Genomic DNA, 19,670 nt, shown 5'->3' on the forward strand with positions numbered 1-19,670 from the left:
AACAACAACAAAAAGTTGTTTCTGAAACATAAAGTAAATGTCTCAGGTCTAACCACACTGGACCTCTTCCAAAATGCTGAATAACGATGTTTTCATCACGTGAGCCCGATGCGACCCAGTGGTGTGATTTTATCTGTTTCTACGGGGAAATAAAAGTGGGGTATCCTAATTTATTCCTCAAGAAAAAAATTTAATTAAATTCCACAAAAAGTTTTTATAAAGTCTGTTTTTCAGTTTGAATTAATTTATTTTGGTTATATCACTTGAATTTTGTAATATTAATAAAATTGCTAATAGGTATTCATGCATTCAAAACTTTTCCGCATAGATTGTGCTGAATGAAGCTGAAAAATAATATTTTGTTCTTTACTTCAAGCACTTTAATGACATTGGTTTGCTAAGAGTTCTTTGAATGATTACACTGATGATAATGACTCTGTTATGAAAAGGTTTTAGTGAGTGTTGGTAATTCTTGGTATAGTTTACTTTAACCTAGACAGATTTATGTAAAGGAGACATCCAAATAGTCCCTTCTTGTGTCGTCCTTTCGAACTAGAAACAGAGCAGAATAAATTTAATCTCATGCTAAAACATGAGTCGTCGATTAGATCTAAACCTGGAGGCCCACCCCCAAAAATGAAGTCTTTTACATTGACTCTATTTGGAAAAAGTAATCAAAGAAAACACTGTCGGCACGGTAAAGCAGCATGCAATTTGTTTAGCCACATGGTTAAACAGTACTGTCTTCTAGAAATAGTTTCATGCATTTAGTCTCTAAAGTTTAACTGGAAACAAAGGGAGTGTAATTTTAAGGTGCTCTTTAAGCTTCTATCAGGTGACACCTTCAGGGCCTTTTGTAAACACAAGACTTCTGAAATTAATGGGTCATATACACCTCAAAGGCCTTACTTAAGTGCTGGCACAGCAGGCAATCTGTCAGACGAACTGGAACGGTTGACTGGGTTCTGAAATCTGCGTGGATTCAAAGAAAGGAAGGCTGCAATGCAAACCAAAACCGTCAGAGGCTGTCGAGTTTCTCTGACTCAGTTGAAGTTAGATACGTTAACAGATTACAAAAACGAACAAAGGAAAATCCTGATTTGTCACAGCTAAGATATTTTTAAACATGTGAGCATTTTGCATCGGTGTGTGTAATTGGCTGACTAGTCAGGGGGATGGGTGGGGTGAAGAGTCACGGTAATCTGCTGGATTCACACAAACCTTTCCCCACCCTGCCCATGGCTACGCTGTTAATCACCATGTCAAGGGGACTGACACAGCTAGATAGTCCAGTTGACAAGGAAAACACATTGTAAAAAAAAAAAAAAACCTAGGAAAAGCAGAGGACAAGGGTTGTGAAAGTTAAAATTGTTTATGCTTTCTTTTCAGTTCTACACTGAAAGGTAGTGTGAGGTAAATCATTTGAAACATGGGAGGAATTAGTTTTAAGGGTATTTTAAGTGTCTATAAGCACAATTTATCATAAGCTCAATTAAAAAAAGAATATTTTGCACAAAAATGCCACACTTGACACAAGGAATAAAACATTTGTAACCCATGTATTCGTCTGTGCATAATGGATCTTGATGTGTTATTTACAGTCTCCAACTCAAAAATCTTAAATAGATTATGCTTCAGAATGCTCTAAAGGCAGTCATTATCCCTGTTCCTGATGCAAGCTTTTTCCCCCACATTTTGTTCCCTTCCACTCAACTTTCTACGACTAGAAAATAATATGGCGTTTTATTTCACCATGTTAACATTTACTCTGAAAACTGTATTCCAGTTTTAAAAAAACAATGATATTTTCTAAATTATTTGCCATGTCACTGTATTAAAAGCAATGCCAGCTAATGCAATTTTCTGCATTTTTGGTATTTTGAACACCAGCAACATCTTTGCTGAAGTTTGGAGTCATGAGATTTATTTGTCAAAAGTACAAGTAAATATTTTTACTTTTATAAAATATAAACTATTATATGGCAGCCATGTTGGACTTTGAGGTTTGTGGTAAACCTATGATTTTACCACTTGGAATTTCCGCTTTACTGGACCTTTCTGCTAATTTCTTATTCCTCGTTTTCATAATCTCACACAACCAAAAAAAAGTACAAAAGCTGAAAAAAAATTAAGTTCACTTGTAACATTGTTCAAAGATTTCTATTCGTTTGGTGGTACTTGGAAATACAAAAATTTATTACCAGCATCAAAATGTATGCCAAACCGTGTGTGAAATAGATGAATTACTGTCCCAGAAACTAACTCTGACATTTTCAGAAGGTTATAATTAGTTCCACCATGTCAGCATAACTCAGAAGTGGGTCTGTGTGTACAGAGAAAGAGGAACTAGAAGCTAGAAGTGTTCAAATAAAGGTTTAAAAAAGACAAAACTGGCCCTTTAAATATAGCCCCTCAAAAAAGTACATTTGAACTAAAATGTTTAATTAAAACATTGTGCTCTCTTTATTCGCTGTGAAACACTTTAGGTTAGGTCAGTTTAGAAAGAGAGAAAAATGAAGACCAATCCAACTTTAGCCCTGTGGCCAGCAGTGTAATCCCTCCCAGGAGCAGAGTGCGCTCAGGGAGCCTGGGCTGCTAAATGCTCCGGCTTCAGAGGGACGATGGTGGAGGGCTGGTAAAGATGGCGGCTCTCTCCGAGGATGGGAGGTACGGATTAAATTGTGGCCAACAGGGCGCCGAAAGAGTATCCGTACTACACGTCAAGTTGACCGAGACGGCGCTGAGAGCGATAGAAAACTACCAAAGTAGTTCGGTGAGTTGAAGAAGACATTAATTCCTGTAAATATGGCAGCTGGCTGTCTCTAGCTGACGCTGCTTCTCCCAACTGCCACGCACAGCTAAAGCTAGGAGGTTAGCTAAACTGTTGACAGGGCGACTTTCCGCTTCTGTTTTTGATTAAATTAGTTTTGTGTCAGCCGGTTTATGGGCTGATATTAATTAGCGAAGGCCACATCTTGTGTTCTGGCCAGGTTTTAGGAACTGACACACATTAAAAAAACTATAAATTCTCTTTGTTAACTTATTGACAGTCTGAGTAGCGTTAGCTCTGCTTCAGTCAGAATCCCCCTTCGCTGGTCAACCTAGTCCTTTTTTCCTCTCCTCTCAACCGACCTAACGTGCTTACCCAATTAGGAAATGGTTTCAATATCGTACGTTATCAACATTTGAGTTTTTTTATTCTTCTTGAACTATAAACAAGCATGTTAGCAAACTTTTAACTTTAATACCGGTACATTGTAACTGTATCACCACCAATAATATGTATTGGTATATACTAAAAAACTCAAATTGAACTTAGTTTAGCTTTGCAGGCTTTTAAAACACGTCGGTGTTTGGTCAGGTTACCATATGGTTTCAACTGGCTGGAAAACCCAACATCGGAGCCTGCTAGGGATATATGCTTGCTCTGCCAGAGCCACCTTTTTATAGCTCTTTAACCTATTATACAATGTGGCAATCAAATAACATTAATTGTTCCTGGAGAATGGCGTACAAGCTATTTTAATAGGTCAATGTTTTATATGTTCATCTTACAGCACCTGTAATAGGAGACAACAGTTAATACTTGACTCCAGTCGTGTTTGCAGTTGTAGAAAATCACATATCTAATAATTGCTGCTTATTTTAATAAGTATATACAACTGACATGAGCATATTTGCTATTTCACCACAAGTAGACGGCTTACACTAGGATCTGAGTAAATGCAGTACATTATATATAACTTTTGTAATCTTTAAGTGTTGAGGTGATGTAAGCATGTTGAGATTACCGCAGGTAGATTCACCTGAAGAAACCTCTGCGGACTTGAGTTGCAGATGCCTGAAGCCAATTTATCTGGCCTTAACTTCTGTCAATTTGCCAACAACTAAAGAGTTACATAATGTCAGGACTCTGGTTCTTTTCATACTGATAAACTAGAGCAGGGCGTTAGTGTTCAGAAATCTTTTGTTGTGTTTTGTTTTTGAGATATGTGATGATCAGGCTTTTCCCGGTTGTCAGATTTGTTTTTTTCTCTTTCCTTTCCAAATAATAAAAAATTATAATAGGAAAAGAAAACATGGTGCAGGTGTTCAAAGTTGTAGTTTTGAGTCTGCCCTAAAATGAAGAAATTAAGAATGACTCCTAGTAAAACATTAAATCATACATTCCTAAAAGAAAAAAATATTGAAACTGCATTTTGTTGGTTGATTAATTTATAGACTAGTCAGACATTTGCCTTTACAAAAGGAGGATTATACCATGCACATACATCTGCTTTAAATACCAGCATATTAAAACACTTTAGTATTAACAAATTTCAATGTTCTCAAGCAAACAGTCGATATGGACATGGTGATGGGTCAGTTTTCATTTTGTTTTCATTTAATAGCTCAGTTTTTGCCTTTTCTCTGATGTTTGTCTGCTGACTTTTGGCAAAATCTTTTTTTTTCATGATGTCTGATGCAAAATTACTCCACATCAGCAATTAAACTCTGTAAAGCTCAATATTATTTCTTTCATTAACTTGGATTATAAACGTTAGGACGACCGAATTGTCACAAAGTCAAAAATTCTTTTGTAAAGGTCCATTGGTTGTGTTGGTGGATTCAGTCTGCTGAAGGGAAGCCTGCCATCTCTTGCTGACTGAGCAGCCCAAAACTGCCTGCTTTTTGTTTCTCTCTCTCCCAGTAATGTGTGCTGTTGTTGAACCAGTCATCGAACTATGGAAGCCGGCTATCTTTGTCGTTCTGTGGCGACGTGAAATGTGATCAGAACTGTGTGAGCGAGTGGGGGAGGGAGTCTGTGGCTTAGACTAGCTTAGCCTTCACAACTGTGACACAATTCTCTCAATCTTAAAGTATTTTATCGAAACTACGGTCCTTCCTTCACCATGTAAGTTTAAAAGCGCGTATCACATTTACCATCGAAGGGAGGTAGCTGGATTTTAAAAGAAACAAACAAAAAAAAAAAACTTCTTTCCTCTCCGGCTAGTTGATTGCAATGTTTAACGACTCTAGCCAAGTATTTTGTGTGTGCGTGTGTGCTAAGACTTTGTGAAGAAACTGAGTTTTGTGCTTTCCTGTCCTAACCTATTATCTGCTGCAGCCACTGCAGATTTGTGGCTACCAGCTTCATTTAACCTAGACACTGACACACATGCATACCTGCCATACAATTTTACAGCTCTAAAACACTACAGGTTTACTTTACATTTTATTATCAAAGTGGTATATCAAGAGAACTCTTAAAACATCACCTTTCACTTCATTTATCCTGTCCTTTTTTATGTGAAAAGGAGCTTGTAGCTATTTGTGTCTGAAATGTTTCTATGTTTACTTCCTGCCTGATAAAACATTTTCCTCCTCCATAACTTTACTTTAACTTTCGGCTTGAGTTTCTGTGTTTGAAGAAATGGGTCAGGATTTCAGAAGTTAAATTTTGTTAAAATGCAATAACTAGTTAATATCTTGCCTCCAGCAGATTATTGCCCTTTCACAGCTGTTTAATCCACTTTAAATGGGCCAGAGTTCATGTTATTCAGGTTGTCTGCTTAGGTTGATCAGGTGTGAAAGCTCATCATACTCTGGTTTGTCTGGAAACATGGGTGTCAGTTCAGTTGCAAATGAACCCTGGTGGGGGTTACCTGATGGACGTTTTCACACCTACAGTTGGTTTACTTTGGTCCACATCTCTTTGTAAGTTTGACGGATTGCATTTGGAATCACTTCCTCCAAACGGTCAGCGTGCGGATGTACACCCATTTCTGCAATTTCTGTGTTCATCTCCACAAACAAACTGGACCGAGACTGGAAAGGAACCAGTTTGTTTTAAGCAGTGTGGAAACTACCTTTATATGGCCACGTAAAACTGATTGTCCAGTGAACCAAAGAAAGGAAGTGAGATGTGTTTTATAGGAATATGTTATTTGAAAACTCCCAAATCCTTGTATTTCTTGGTGTAACTGCATTCATGGTACTGATGCATTTACTCCAACACTTAGATGAACCTGCTGGACAGCTCTCTGCTTTTTGTGACAGCGCCCCCGAACAAGCAACTATTGTAACTGCATGTTGTCAAGGCGGTTGGGTCTGGTTTCTGAAGTGTAACAGGAAAGTGTAACATAAAGATAACATTTCTCTTGAGATTGGAGTCTTTTAAGGCGGCTCTGGTATTAGACGTTTAGATTACACGTTAGCTTCAGCCTATGTAACCACCTAATCTGGAATAATACTAAATTAAGACAACATAAAGTAATGTCCTCTAGATAAAATATAAAATATTCTGAACCTGTTCAATCCCTCTGGATCATCTGGATGGCTCATCATCTGGATGGCTCATCATCTGTAGAACAATTACATGTGGTGGTGACTACCACCAGGGAGAGAACTAAAAACGTTCGACACTCCTGCTATGCTGCATTTTAGGTTCAGATGAATCATTTAAATACATTTTATTTTCCTGGCTGATCTCCATTTCTGGATTTCTTTTTGGTCTGACGTTCTTTTTTCTAGCACATAAGACAAAAAATGTGCAGCAGGTATTTGTGTTTTTGCTTGATGCTTTTGTAGACTAAAGGTCAGTTTTGATACCCTTTCCGAATAGAAGATGAATACAAATAAAAGCAAGATTTTTCTTCATTTGACCTGCTGGTTACCGATCAGACGAAACCCAGAGAGAATCAACCAGATTTTTATTTTTCTTGAATTTTGACGGCTTAAATTTAATGTGGATTTTTTTTTGTTGATGAACTCTTAAATATATTGTTAACTTGATTACCTTCCCTCTTTGTAGGTAATTGTGAACAGATTTAACTGTGTTCTTTCCTTCCTTTTTCAGAATATACCATCTTCAAGGCCAACAGTACAATTCAAGGGACTTCAAGGGGTAATTTTTATTTTATTTACGTAGTTTGTATTAAAATAACCTCGTAGTGTGAGGTTTAATGTTTCACACTTCATGCTTTAGTAAAAGTGTGTTGTTTTTTTCTGCTAAAGAATGGATGTTTTCTTTAAAGAAAACATCCATTTCTATCAAACAGGGCATTATCAGACTTCAACAGAGTTATAAACAATTTAACTTTTCTTTGGGGAGCAGTGTGTGTTGGGACAGTGAAACGTAAAACGAGCTGCACTGAGGGACACCAGGTCCTGTACTTGTGAACGCAGCGCTACTTAAATATGGATGTCTTGAACGACAATAAAAACCATTGACCTATCCCAGTGTTTTTTAGTCAATTACCTAAAGAGATACTCATCATTAGTCTCTTTTATTGTCTGTGAAAATATCTCTCACTCACAAACTAGTACATTAAACCTGGGTCACCATTCAGTTTCACAAATTTAAAGTCTCATATTTAGGCAGTTTTTTTTCTTTACTTTATTTTACAGCACATTAAAATTCCCAGGACTGACTCCTCTAACGCCTTCCACAACTTTGATTTCTACCTGTCTAATGTGGGCAAGGACAACCCTCAGGGAAGCTTTGAGTGCATCCACCAGTATGTGTCCAGGTAATGGTAATCGCTGTTCAGCTGAATCAACTATTGCTGTCTTACTACACGTTGCTGGAAGGTAATCTCTCTCTGCCTCGCATTTCTCTCTCTCGCGCTGCATCTTTGTCTCCAGCTCAGGGGCCTCACACCTGGCATTGTTGGCGACCGTTCAGGACAAGGTCACAGTGTGCGCCACCAATGACTCCTACCAGGTGACCCGGGAACGTATGACCCAGGCCGTGGAGGACACGCGTGAACGGGGGACCAAAGTCATCAAGCCTGGGGGGCAATACCGAGGTAAGGCCCTCAGCCCAGGTTTGTTTATCTGCCACTGTGAAGTCTTTTTTTCTGTTTTTTATCATTTGTTTTGACATGGTCTCTGGCACTTTGTTTTAATTTGAGCAGAAATTTAATTCAATTAATAGTGTGCCTCTATTTTTGATGTAGTTTATTATAACCTTTATATGATGTAGTTATGTCTTAATGCTTACAATATGAACAAAAAAGTGAAGTTACATTTGAAGACAAGTAAAATTATACCTTCTAAAACTCTAGTTGTCTTTATTTTTAACCAGAACAAACAATAATTTAGGTGTTTCTCCCACTGAAGGTCTTTTCTAAATAATATTCTTTGCATTAGTATTCTTGAATTTTAGCAAACTTTTCCATGTTTGGACTTCATAGCTGGCATGTCAAATTATTGCCCATAAAGATTAGGCATTACAAACAGTCAGTACTATTATAAAAAAGAGTCAAACTTAAAATTTAGAGATATTTTTTTTTTTTGTAATTTTTTAAATGTTTCAGTTCATTAAACAAATTTTAATCAGACTTCTATAGTTTGAAAATTCACACTGTATCTTTCAACTACTTTGCTGTTGTAAAAAAAAGTCAAACTCGCACAGTTTGCTTAATCATGAACAAGCTGTAATTAACCACGTTTTGAGGAAAACTGACTTCTATTTTACAACACGTAGGACTTGATAACTTACTGTAGAATCAGTCACTCAAACAGGACCCGTCTGACAACGTGATGTAGGCAAAAAGATCCCAGAAAGCAATATAAACAAAGAAACTCAAAAACAGATGAAAAGCAAAGCGAATCGCATCGGTCAGTCTGGAAAATTTACAAAGCCATTTCCAAAGTTTGAGAGCCATTATCCACAGAACAAAAAATTATGAAACTGGTGAACCTTCACAGGAGTGGGCAGTCTACCAATATTACTCCCGAGAGTGCTTCGACCCATCCGCGATGTCATAAAAGAACAACATCTAAAGCCTCCCTTGCCTCAGTGAAGGTCAGTGTTCGTCATCTAACAGTAGGAAACAAGCTGGCATAAATGGCATCCATCAAAAAGCTTCAAGTCGAGGCCAATTGCTGTCCAAAAAGGGCCGACGACACACGTGTTATGCAGCAGGTCAGCTTGCTAAAGCACATCAGTGACTGTAACCAAAAAAGTAAATCAAAAATAAGGGTTGTAGATTAAAATAAGACCCTAAGGCCAAACTTTACAACGTCTTTATGCACGAAACTCCCCAGTGTGGCTCAATTAATGCAATTTAAAAAAATCAATGATGAGACAAAATTCCTCAGTAATGTGAAAGACTAATTGCCAGTTATTGCAAATGTTTGATGGCAGTTTTGGCTGCCAAGGTTGCAACAACCAGTTATTAGTTTTATTAGGCAATTACTTTTTCTCAAAGAACAACGCTGGCTTGGAAAGATTATTCCACTTTAATGCCTCCATTTTAAAAAAATGATTCAGGTTAAATGTCTTTAATTACATAAAAACATAAAAATAAAATTGTGAGCTATATTTTACCGTACTCTACTAAGTTGTCCTTGAAGTTCTTCTCTGCATAGACAGGCTAAAGTGGAGTTAATTAACCTCATTTCCAAATGAGGTGAAAAAATGAATCTTTTATTTTTGTGCCCAACACTTGTAGCAGATATAGATCCAAGGATTATGCAGGTATTGCAGAAGAATTTAAAATGTGAACTTTTTAAGCACTTTTTTTCTTAATGATCTGTATAATATGACCTCTGTCCTCTGTGACATAAATGCAGGAATCTATTTGCATAAACAAGCTTAGACAGAAACTGATTCAGACAGAAACTGGGAAACGAGAGGACCTGCATAGGAAAGCGGTGGGTCTGAAACCTGTCGCAGCTGGTTTACTGTCAGCACCTTTTCTACGCAAAAGCCGTTTTAAGCCATTTGTTTAATCCAAAACTTCTTCTTATCTTCAGTAATCTGGTTCTTTTGAGAAATACCCATATTATTATTATTGTTATTTTTATTATTAATGCCTGCCATTTCTGTATGAAAATGATTTAAACCTTTAGATAAAGTACAGATCACCTCACGTTGCATCTTGCCTGGAAAAAAAAAAAGTTTTCTTTTCTCTTCTCCGTCACTAACCTTAATCTCTTAAAGAGCTTTAGAATTTCATAACAAGTGTTAGGAAGCATGAGAACGTGCCTGTAAAACACATGGCCCAGAAATACAACAGTGGTCTATATGGCTAACAAGGAATACACGTGTTATGTGTCCCTAATATATCAAAGTTGGTGTTCACCTGTCCATTCTGGCTTTATTTATATTGATGATATACTAGGTCATTCTTTGCTTTGGCCTAATTTGCCCATTAATAGCATAAGTATTATTCTAAGAAAGGCAGAGTTCAATTTGATGGCCATTCCTCCCCATTATACAAAGGTAGATATTTTTAATGGTGAGTTGTGGGTTGTATCTGTTTAGATCTGAGGTGTTTTTTTCACATACATGCATAAACCCATACAATATGCAGATCAAACTCCCTGTGGAGAAAATGTTTAACGCCATTTTTACGTTATGTGTTTAGGAAAGCAGGTGCACACTCGTAAGCCAGCACTGTCGGCCCCGGATGTAGTCCCAGAGCGCAAACGCTCCACGCCTATCAACCCAGCCAATACTATACGCAAGTGCCTTTCCAACAACCCCGTATCTCAGAGGCCCCTCCGGGACCGCATCATCCACCTGCTGGCGCTCAAGTCCTACAAGAAGCTGGAAGTGCTGGGCCGTCTGCAGCGGGACGGTATCAACCAGAAGGACCGAAACTCACTGGGGACCACCTTGCAACAAGTAATCAGACATTTTGTTTACCCAAATTTTGGATTATTTGCAGCAATTAAAGTTGGATGCGGCCCAAGTCTCATCTTGGGCAACACAGAAAATCCAGTGCAGCTAATTTCGAGATACACAGCCTGTTGCGCAACTTCCATAAGGCCCCTTAGTCGACATTAATCCCAGAGATCCCCTTTGATCTTGTTCAACATATGATTAAAGTTTCCACATTTGCCTGAGGAAGTTCTGTAAAAAGAAAGAGTCTCCATTGATTAGAAACCAATCGCTAAATTGTTGCACGTCATTTGCATGCACAGGTGGCCTGTGCAGGAAATTCTAAAGTTTCAATACATGTAAGAAAAGTTCTCATGCTGCTGAAGTTTGAACTTTGGAACTCGCTCACCGTGTCTTCGTTCAACAGGTGGCAAGCCTGAATCCCAAAGACAACACTTACTCGCTGAAGGAGTTTATATATCGCGACGTGCAGCGGGACTGGCCTGGCTATTCTGAGGATGAGAAGATCCAAGCTGACCGGATTCTAGCCCGGTACTGGAATAACCCGTTATCCTTTTGTCTCTCTTGTTTTTTAAAAATACTTTCTAAGTCTATTTTTGAACAAGAGGAGAATCGCAGGGCCGCAGAGCCTCACGTGTTATTAAAGCATGCATACTGCAGGTGATGCATAACATGACTCACAGACTTACATTGGCTTATTGGTAAGAGTCAGAGAAGTAAACACAGTTGTCCTGAGCTTCACAATATGCATGGTGTCTGACACTAAAATTATTTATTATCATTTGATTTGTTGTTTTTGTATATCCATTTTATTGGAGTTAAGTTGATTAATTATAACAAGATCATTGAAAGTTGGATCTTTCATTTTTTTTAAAACCTTGTATTAGCTTCAGTAAGTGAATCTTAAAGATTTTCATTGACATACCAGCCCACATTTGCATGAAATTCAGACTCGGGTCCCAGTTTAAGAAGCCTAATAAACAAATAAAATGATTATATGGATATACAGTGAGAGTATGTGTGTACAAACATATGTCAGGTGTGGAAAATATTTATTTTTCCCTAGTTCTAGTATAATGATATTTGCTCCACACTGATGCATTTCTTTGTTCTTAATAGAAAACTGGGTCTCCCTACTGAGAGAGTCTCATCAAACAGTTCGCCTAAAGACAGTTTCCCTTCATCCCCGCAGGTATGGAAAAAAAAGAAAGAAAAACACACAGACACTCACACAAGAGGATATTTTAATTTAATTTAAAAAAAAAATTTTTCTTGTGTTCTCGCAGAAGCGCCAGGCAGACTTTGACTTTATCGACCCTCTGGCTCCCAAGAAAGCCCGCATCTCTCACCTCAGCAGCCGAGGGCCCGCGGCCTCGTCCTCCGACCGCCGCGAGGACGAGAGCAGCCCCCGCTCCAAACACTCGTCCCTGCCCCCCAGCGTGACCTCAGGGCCTCCCACCCATCTCCCCATACCTTCCCACCCACCGGCGCCATCGCATCAGCAGCTCAGCCCAGCCTCCAACTCCAACTCCCCCAGCACCCCAGAAGGCTGCGGCACTCAGGACCTGCCCATGGACCAGAGCTCTTCCTGCAGAGACCCCTCGCCGAGCCCCTTCTCCCGCTCCCTGCAGGAGCGCTGTCAGCACCCGGCCCCCAGAGCAGCCGCCTCTCCCAGCCCGCCCCCCTGCACCTCTCTCACAGTTACCTCCACTGTTGTCACCAGCCCTCCTTTGTCTAGCAGTACAAGTAAGAAATTCAAGAAGAAATCCAAGAAGCACAAAGACAAGGACCGTGAGAGGGCCAAAGGGAAACAAACGGAAAGATCCTGCAGCAGCAGTTCTCCTGTTGCGGCGGTGGAGGAGAGTCACACGGTGAGAAAGAGGCGCAGCGCTGAGGAAGTCATCGAGGAAGCTGTTGAGAAAAATCCTTACAAAGATCAAGGTATGACAGCAGATGAATTGTTTGCATAGCTTAACCACTGATTACAAATTTAACATACCGAGTAATAAGTGATTCATACCTAGAGCAGTTCCTGTAAGTCCAGTTGGCCATCAGGTGTGACTTTAAGAATCTTTGACACTTGTCAGATTGACTTGGAAACGCTTTCGCTAACAGCAGGAGTTTCTTTATTGTCGCTTCACACCATCTCACTTTGCTTCACTCCAACTCAGGTGGAGCACATCCACAAAGCCAGTTCAACCACATGAACGATTAGGTCTGACTAAACTTAGACTTGGGAAATATAATATACTTTTGACAGCTGTATAGTGTTTTTCTGGACCGATCAGGGTTTTTTCATTTTGGTGTTTTATATTAACAATTAACAACATTAAAAGTTTTTTTTTTCTGGTCTTCCTGTCATTAGAGCTCCATAGTAATTTGTATTACCAACAGTCGCCTCATTAGGAGAAGCAGTTACTGTAAAACAGGATGTTACTAATCTTAAGCTAAACAATTCACTTTTTTTCCTATCAGATATCTGTGACCATTGTTAGCTGGCCCTACTGAAACAGCAGTCTCAGTCCATCTTCCTTACAGAACAATGATCCTTACTTGAGTCAAATTCCTACAGCAATCCAAGTCAAAATCCAGCTTGTTACGTGGCAGAGATCAAAAACTACATGATAAAACAGAGCAACCTTACTGAAATATGTTCAGTTTTCTTCTTTTCTCTTGGTCTTATTGTTCTTGCACAGCTGTGTCAAAGGACATTTATATTCCTTTTTAAATAGCTAATTAAGATGTTGGAAATAACTGAGATTTCTTCTCACTTCCATGACAACCTTAAGGAAGAGAGTTGGTGCATCTTGGTGGGGTTTCACTGATGAAAGACTTTTGTGTTTCCATTCAGTCGATCAGGAGGCAAGGTGAAAATTAGTCAAGGTTTTAGGTCATCTCTGGTTTTAGTCTTTTAGCAAAAGTAAAATGTTTGTACCTGTAATGACTGTCATTTTAGATGGATTGTGTTAGTTTTTAATAGCTCTGTAGTTCACGTAACATTTTTTTCCAAATTATTCTACTCAACTAAATCCAGAAAAGTATAATCCTCTAAATTTCGTTGGATTTACAAAACGACCATTTTTAAATTAACTAGAGAATTTAATTTAGGAACGTCCTAAACACCATTTAGACAATCCCGTCTGTTTTAATGGGTCCTGGTTTTAGATTATTATCCACCAGTATTAGATTTAAAATTTGTGCTTTAAACCCCAGTCAGACTGGACAAGCTTCAAATTAGCTTGTGGTCTAAATATCTCTATTAAATAAATTGTTTTGATGTCTTGTTCCAGATTTTTAAAATTAATTGCATCATTTTTTTTCCCCAAAATTAAAAAAGAAATATATTAATGGGAGTTTTTATCATTAATATTTTTATCTGAAAGTGCTGACTTTTGTCTAAGACCTCAATACTGGGTGGTTTTGAGCATAGAAGAAGAATCTGCCATCAACAGGAACTGCATAGGAACTTAATTCACTATTCACTAGAAAATCCATAAATGTCATAATCATTAGAGAAACCCTATTCTGCCCTCTATGGGCTAATTTGGAGTATTGTACTGCCCAAAATGAAAAAGTTTCTTATAGGCCCCTCTTGTTTTCTGTTGTTTTACTTTCTTCACTTGTCATGGGACAATTCAATAGAATTTTAAAGGGAAAAAAAATTGCACTTTTGAAAAAAAATATAATAATTTGGTGTATAAGCGACTCGTTAGTATGCGACTTACTAGATGTGTACTGAAACCTGATTCTGCCAGCAAACCTTTTTGAGGAAATATTTCTAGTTTTTATTATGTTGATGCTATTAAAATCCAACACTGTTCTGATGTTTAGTTTCACAGGGCGTGTTCAGAAATAATGAGGTAAAAGTCAAAAGGGCTGGTGGTAAGACTCGGTTCTCTCTGCCAATTCACCTCCATAATTTTGCCATCCACATTTTTTCATTATGGTTTGGATTTTAGCCTTTTTTAAGTTTGGCACTTTGGGCCATATTAATGATATTTTATGATAAATTCAGATATTGATGTTGCATTTAACTGTGCCACCCGGTTTGTTTTAGTTGCGTAGTGAACATTCGTCATGTTGGATGGGCTTCCAGGTCAGTATTGACTTTTCTTTTTCCCTTCTTGTCTTTTCAGTCAAAGAGAAGCCAGTCCACTCCTCTGAATCTTCTTCCAAAACTGATATGCCCGACTATGTAGTGTGAGTTTTAATTTTCAATTTCTGACACGTAAAGAAAACAACTTTACTTGAAGAGGATGCATAGAGCACTCTTCTGTGTCCTTCAGAGCTTTGTTTTTTTTATTTTTATTTTTACTGCTCTGTCAGATTATAGAGAAGCTCAGCAGGGGCAAAGCTTCCTGGGTGAATCTGTAAAAATGATAACTGACGGACGGGTTTCTGCTGACCGCACATTCACAGGAAGTACGCGCCGCTGGCGTCTCTCAACCAGAGACAAAGCTACAAAGACGACTTCAACGCAGAATACGACGAGTACCGTCAGCTGCACGCCCACGTGGAGGGCATCACCAGGCGCTTCACTCAGCTCGACGCTCAGTGTAGGAAGCTGGTTCCCGGCACCAAGGAGCACCAGGTCCGGCTGAAGCACTGCCTCCCTCTTTGAGCAATGACAGCACGTCACATTTACTAATGAGCCCAAGATGTATAATGTAGAGAAAGTTTCATACACCTTGTTGTCTGACAGTGAGGATTTGGATTAGTCAGTAAACTCATTCAGTTTAGGCAAAGAAATGATCCTGTTTTTTTTATTTTAATGCTTGTTTTTACTTAAACGTTTGTTGATATAGCTTAAAGGTTTTTCTGACATGAAATCATTTTTTCTTAACAGAAAGTGCAAGAAGAGGTCTTGAAAGAGTACAAAAAGATGAAACAAGTGAGTAGTTCAACTGCCTACTGTAAGATTTCCTTTCGTTTTCTGACTCTGATGGGCAGCGTGTTCTTTGATGTCAACCATTTGCCTTAATCCATTTTTATTCTAATGATCTTCTATATTACTGTAGATCTAAACACCAAGCCTTAATCAGCACGGTGCATTCCCTGACAGCTACACTCCTACCACGTTTCAATGCGTCCCTCTTCTAACACAGCACATGAATGGCTCATCAGAAGGCCTCTGCAGACCTGAATAAGATGCTGATGAGGGAATTCAGGCTTTTCATTCAGATGTTTTGGAGAAGAGATGCATCCAAACATTACAGCAGAGTAGTTCTGGAGAACTAAACTTGGGCAAATCTGCTGAAAAACTAAAAAACACAACAAAAATAAACATCTCTCCTGAAACGTCTTCAACCCCTGGATCTGCACCTATTAGATGAAGTTATATTAAGGCCCTGGAATGAACTAGTCAAAGTTCAGACATAAAGTAGGAATCTGCAACAAGATTTGAAATGAATTCTTTAGTTGCTCTTCATCTAATCTGACAGAGATTGAGCTATTTTGCAAAGACGTATGGGTAAACTCAGTCTGTCATAGTCTCCTAATAGACGCTTCAGTGGCAGCAAAACGTGGCTCTGCAAGGCCTTTACTCAGGGCTCACATGCAATCCACATTTTACGATCTTCGTTTTTAGAAAGGTTTAAAAAGCAGAAACGAGTATCTCTACCAGTACTTTGTGTTGGTTGATCACACAAAATGCATATGAGTTTGGTGTGAATATTTTTGCGAGGCATTGCAGGATTCGCTGGCTTTTTTTGACTCAACTTACTTAATCATGATGTCAGAAGGATGTGTTAAACCTTTGATAGGATGCTCTGTTTTAAACCCAGCAGGTGAAATTAGCTTTTAACCAGTATTTTACATTTATTTCAGATAGGAACGGACAATATGGCTGAGAAACATGTCACAATTATAAGTGTTTTATATCACAATATCAACAGTTTTTGATTTTTTGTTTCTCTTAAATATTTAAAATTACTGGTGATGTGACCTTATTCAGTTTTCACTCCACAATGTGTTTTTATTTTTAAGCAGAACACACCTGAAACTGCTGCTGCTGTGCAAGTTACTCAACAGGTTGTTGCTAGGTAACCACAAGTTACTCAGCAGGTTGTTGCTAGGTAACCAAAGAGTGAGTTAGTCAATGCCATCAACCTAGCTTGACTGGCTGTGAGAGGTTGAGCAGCTAATGTCTTTCCATTGCCTACATCCCCCAAAATGCTGTGCGGTTCTCGATCTAAGTTCAATGAAATTGAATTTTCTACTCAGACGTGTTATCTATTGATATTGAACATGTCTAGTGTGGTACAGATTATTGATTTTTTTTTTTTTCCAGCCCTAATTTCAGATGAGTTAAACATTACTTGGCCTCGGGCTGCCTAAACATGAGCCGCAGCACATGCAGCCTTACAGGGACGAATGTTGAGTCTGACCTTATGGATTTGCGTTTCTTACAGCACAACCCCAACTACCATGAAGAGAAACAGCGCTGTGAATACCTGCACAACAAGCTGGCCCACATCAAGCGACTAATAGCTGATTTTGACCAGCGCAGAGCCCAGGCCTGGTGCTGAGAATCCAGCACCGATCAGTATTGTGAACGGAGTGTCAAACCAGGGTGGGAGTGACCAAACCTGCCCTTATTTATTTAACGCCTCTTCATTTCCTGCCCCTATGTCCTTTTCTCTCCCTCTCCCTCTCTCTCTCTCTCTCTCCCTACTCCTTTCATCCTTCATTCCCTCTTTCTTTCTTTGATTCCACAGGCTCATTAATAGCCTGCAATATTGAAAATCTTTTTTTTTTCCTCCCCGTGATGAATTTGCTCCTGTGGAATTGATGCCACTGGATCAGCAGAAAGGAGCAGCCTGCTTGTGTGAAATCTTCAGCTCTAACTTGTGAAGGACTCTCTTCAGACTAAAAGTATTTTTGAGCACCAGAGAGAAAATATTAACTTGTATTTAAGTAAAAAAAACAAAACAAAACAAAAAAAAACAAAGAAAAAAGAGGGAGATCTATTTATTTTGAGACTCGTATTGAAAACAAGTTAGCAGATGATATATTGTTTAATTTTTTTTTTCTTGAGCAATGCAAAAAAAGGAGAGAAAAAAGTGTATACCACAAGCCTTATATGTTGAATTTGTGAAGCCATTTTTGCACGCAAGATTCATGCTTCTCATTTAGCTGAGTTTTTTTTTTTTTTACCTGCTGCCTCGTTTTCTGCTCCTCTCAAACAGAAACTGTACTGGAAAAACTGCTGCCGAAGCTGAGCGAAAAGGGAAGGAAACGAGGCAGCGGGGAGGAATCACATAAGCTTTATGAGAAGCAGCAAAACGTGTGGATGGGTGGTACATAATTAGTTGTAAAAGAGGGGAGAGGTTATGGAAACCAAAGGCTTGTGATCCCATGACACCTCTGGGTGGTGGGGGGGGTGGGGGGGGGGCAGTATTCTTTGCACCAAATAAAATCCACAATGCCTTACGGCGTTTACATTTGGGAAAAGTGGACTCAGGTCCACATGCTATGCAAAGGAACTACAACTGCCTGAGAATGTGTTTGTGTGTGAATGAGTGTATGATGATGATAGGAAGGGATGCGGAGTCCAGAATGAGTGTGTGAGCGTACGGTTGTGAATGACATGGAGAAAAAAAGTTAGAAACCTGAACCCCTCATCCCACCCCCTCCCCCCCCCAAAAAAAGAAAAGAAGCTGCTATAGTCTGTTTACCAGCCGGTGCACTCAGGATCATCCCGGCCGGAGACTCAGTACCTGATCCTAGAAGAAGTGATGCAAAACATCTTTTTTTTTTTCTTTTTCTTTTTTTTTTTTTTTCTTTTTCCCCCTTCAGCATTTCCTTTCTCAACCATGGAAAGGGTCGCCTCCACCCCATATTTATCCAGCGGCAAACGGTGTATATTTCAGTTTTAGAAAGAAGCCTCCTCATCCAACAGAGGACCCATCTGTTCTTTGGGGGCTCCTTGTATTTAATTGTTGGTTTAAAACAATTTCAGTTTTGTAAATTCCTCTGCATTTATGCAGGTTTGTTTTCATGGATTGAATGGCTGGCTTCTGGTTTTTGTTTTATTTTTTTTTCTTTCAACAAGGGAAAAGAAATGTTTACAGACTTGTTGGAACGTTTGCCAAAGATGAAATGCCTTTCTGGTACCGCTTCCATGGAGCAAAGGTTCTGATAGGAGAACAAGTTAAGGACATGTTAAGACAGCAGATTTAGAGAATGAGCTGTCTGTTTAAAAAAATGTTCAGAAATGTGAAGAGGATCAGCCTCTTTATCAAATCCAATATTGGACTACTAAGAGTTTGTCTCATATAATTTCCACTGGATGATTTAAATATTTTGGTTGTGGCATTCTTCCTTAAAGTCAGTCTCTGCAGCAGACTGGCTGTTTTGGTTTTCTGCCAGAATCAGTGAAAAAAAAAACTACTTTTAACTTGTTTCCCCTTTTCTGGTTATTTTTGACAGAAATATTAAAACTTGTATGTTTGGATACATGTCACAACATCTCACAGATTTGGATCACATAAATTACTTTTATTGAAAAAAGTGAATTCCTTGAGTTTGTAGCATGCCATTTTTTTTCTCCCCCCCACCCCCTTTAAAGTCTCCACGGTGTTGTCCCGTTGACTGAGTCGTCCTCTTCAGCATTCCAAGGGTTTCTGTCCTAATCAGAAATTGTCTTGAGTTTGGTTAGAACAACATGAGATGGCCTAATGTGACTTCATGTAATAAGGGGGTTTGACCAGTCTTAATGAGCAAAATAAATAAAAAATATACCCAAGCAAAACAAGAAAATTTGGACTGAAATGTCATCTTGCTCTCCTGACAATGTAAAAGACATTTCAATAAAAATCAACTTGGTTTACGTGGAAATATGTCTCTGTCATTTTTGGAATGTCAGATGCTTTTCTGACATTCTGAACTTACCCCAACTTCTGGGCTTGGTCATTAGCCACTTAAGTTATTCTGAAGTAACTCCAAAAGCTTTGTATGAGGAAAATGTTTCCTCAAAGATGTGTACTTTCTTCAAACTTTAGTAAACCGACATTGTTAAAATCCATCCTGAAGTGTATATAACGTCTCAGGTTTT

General features: G+C 38.7%; 1 protein-coding gene across 1 annotated transcript; it reads left to right on the forward strand.

Annotated features, from left to right (window-relative positions):
* The first annotated feature begins 2,550 nt into the window (after positions 1-2,550).
* ell2 (elongation factor for RNA polymerase II 2) lies at positions 2,551-19,453 on the forward strand. Its single transcript, XM_015002552.2, has 12 exons — positions 2,551-2,773; positions 6,839-6,886; positions 7,390-7,511; positions 7,627-7,790; positions 10,359-10,618; positions 11,022-11,146; positions 11,735-11,807; positions 11,902-12,556; positions 14,752-14,815; positions 15,035-15,206; positions 15,462-15,506; positions 17,026-19,453. Exons 1-12 carry the CDS (start codon positions 2,600-2,602, stop codon positions 17,140-17,142), a joined length of 2,019 nt encoding a protein of 672 aa, XP_014858038.2. The 5' UTR covers positions 2,551-2,599; the 3' UTR covers positions 17,143-19,453.
* The last annotated feature ends 217 nt before the right edge of the window (positions 19,454-19,670 follow it).

This window comes from Poecilia mexicana, unplaced genomic scaffold (genome assembly GCF_051168715.1).
Source record: "Poecilia mexicana isolate PSO_F unplaced genomic scaffold, ASM5116871v1 scaffold_5, whole genome shotgun sequence".
NCBI classification, from domain to species: domain Eukaryota; kingdom Metazoa; phylum Chordata; class Actinopteri; order Cyprinodontiformes; family Poeciliidae; genus Poecilia; species Poecilia mexicana.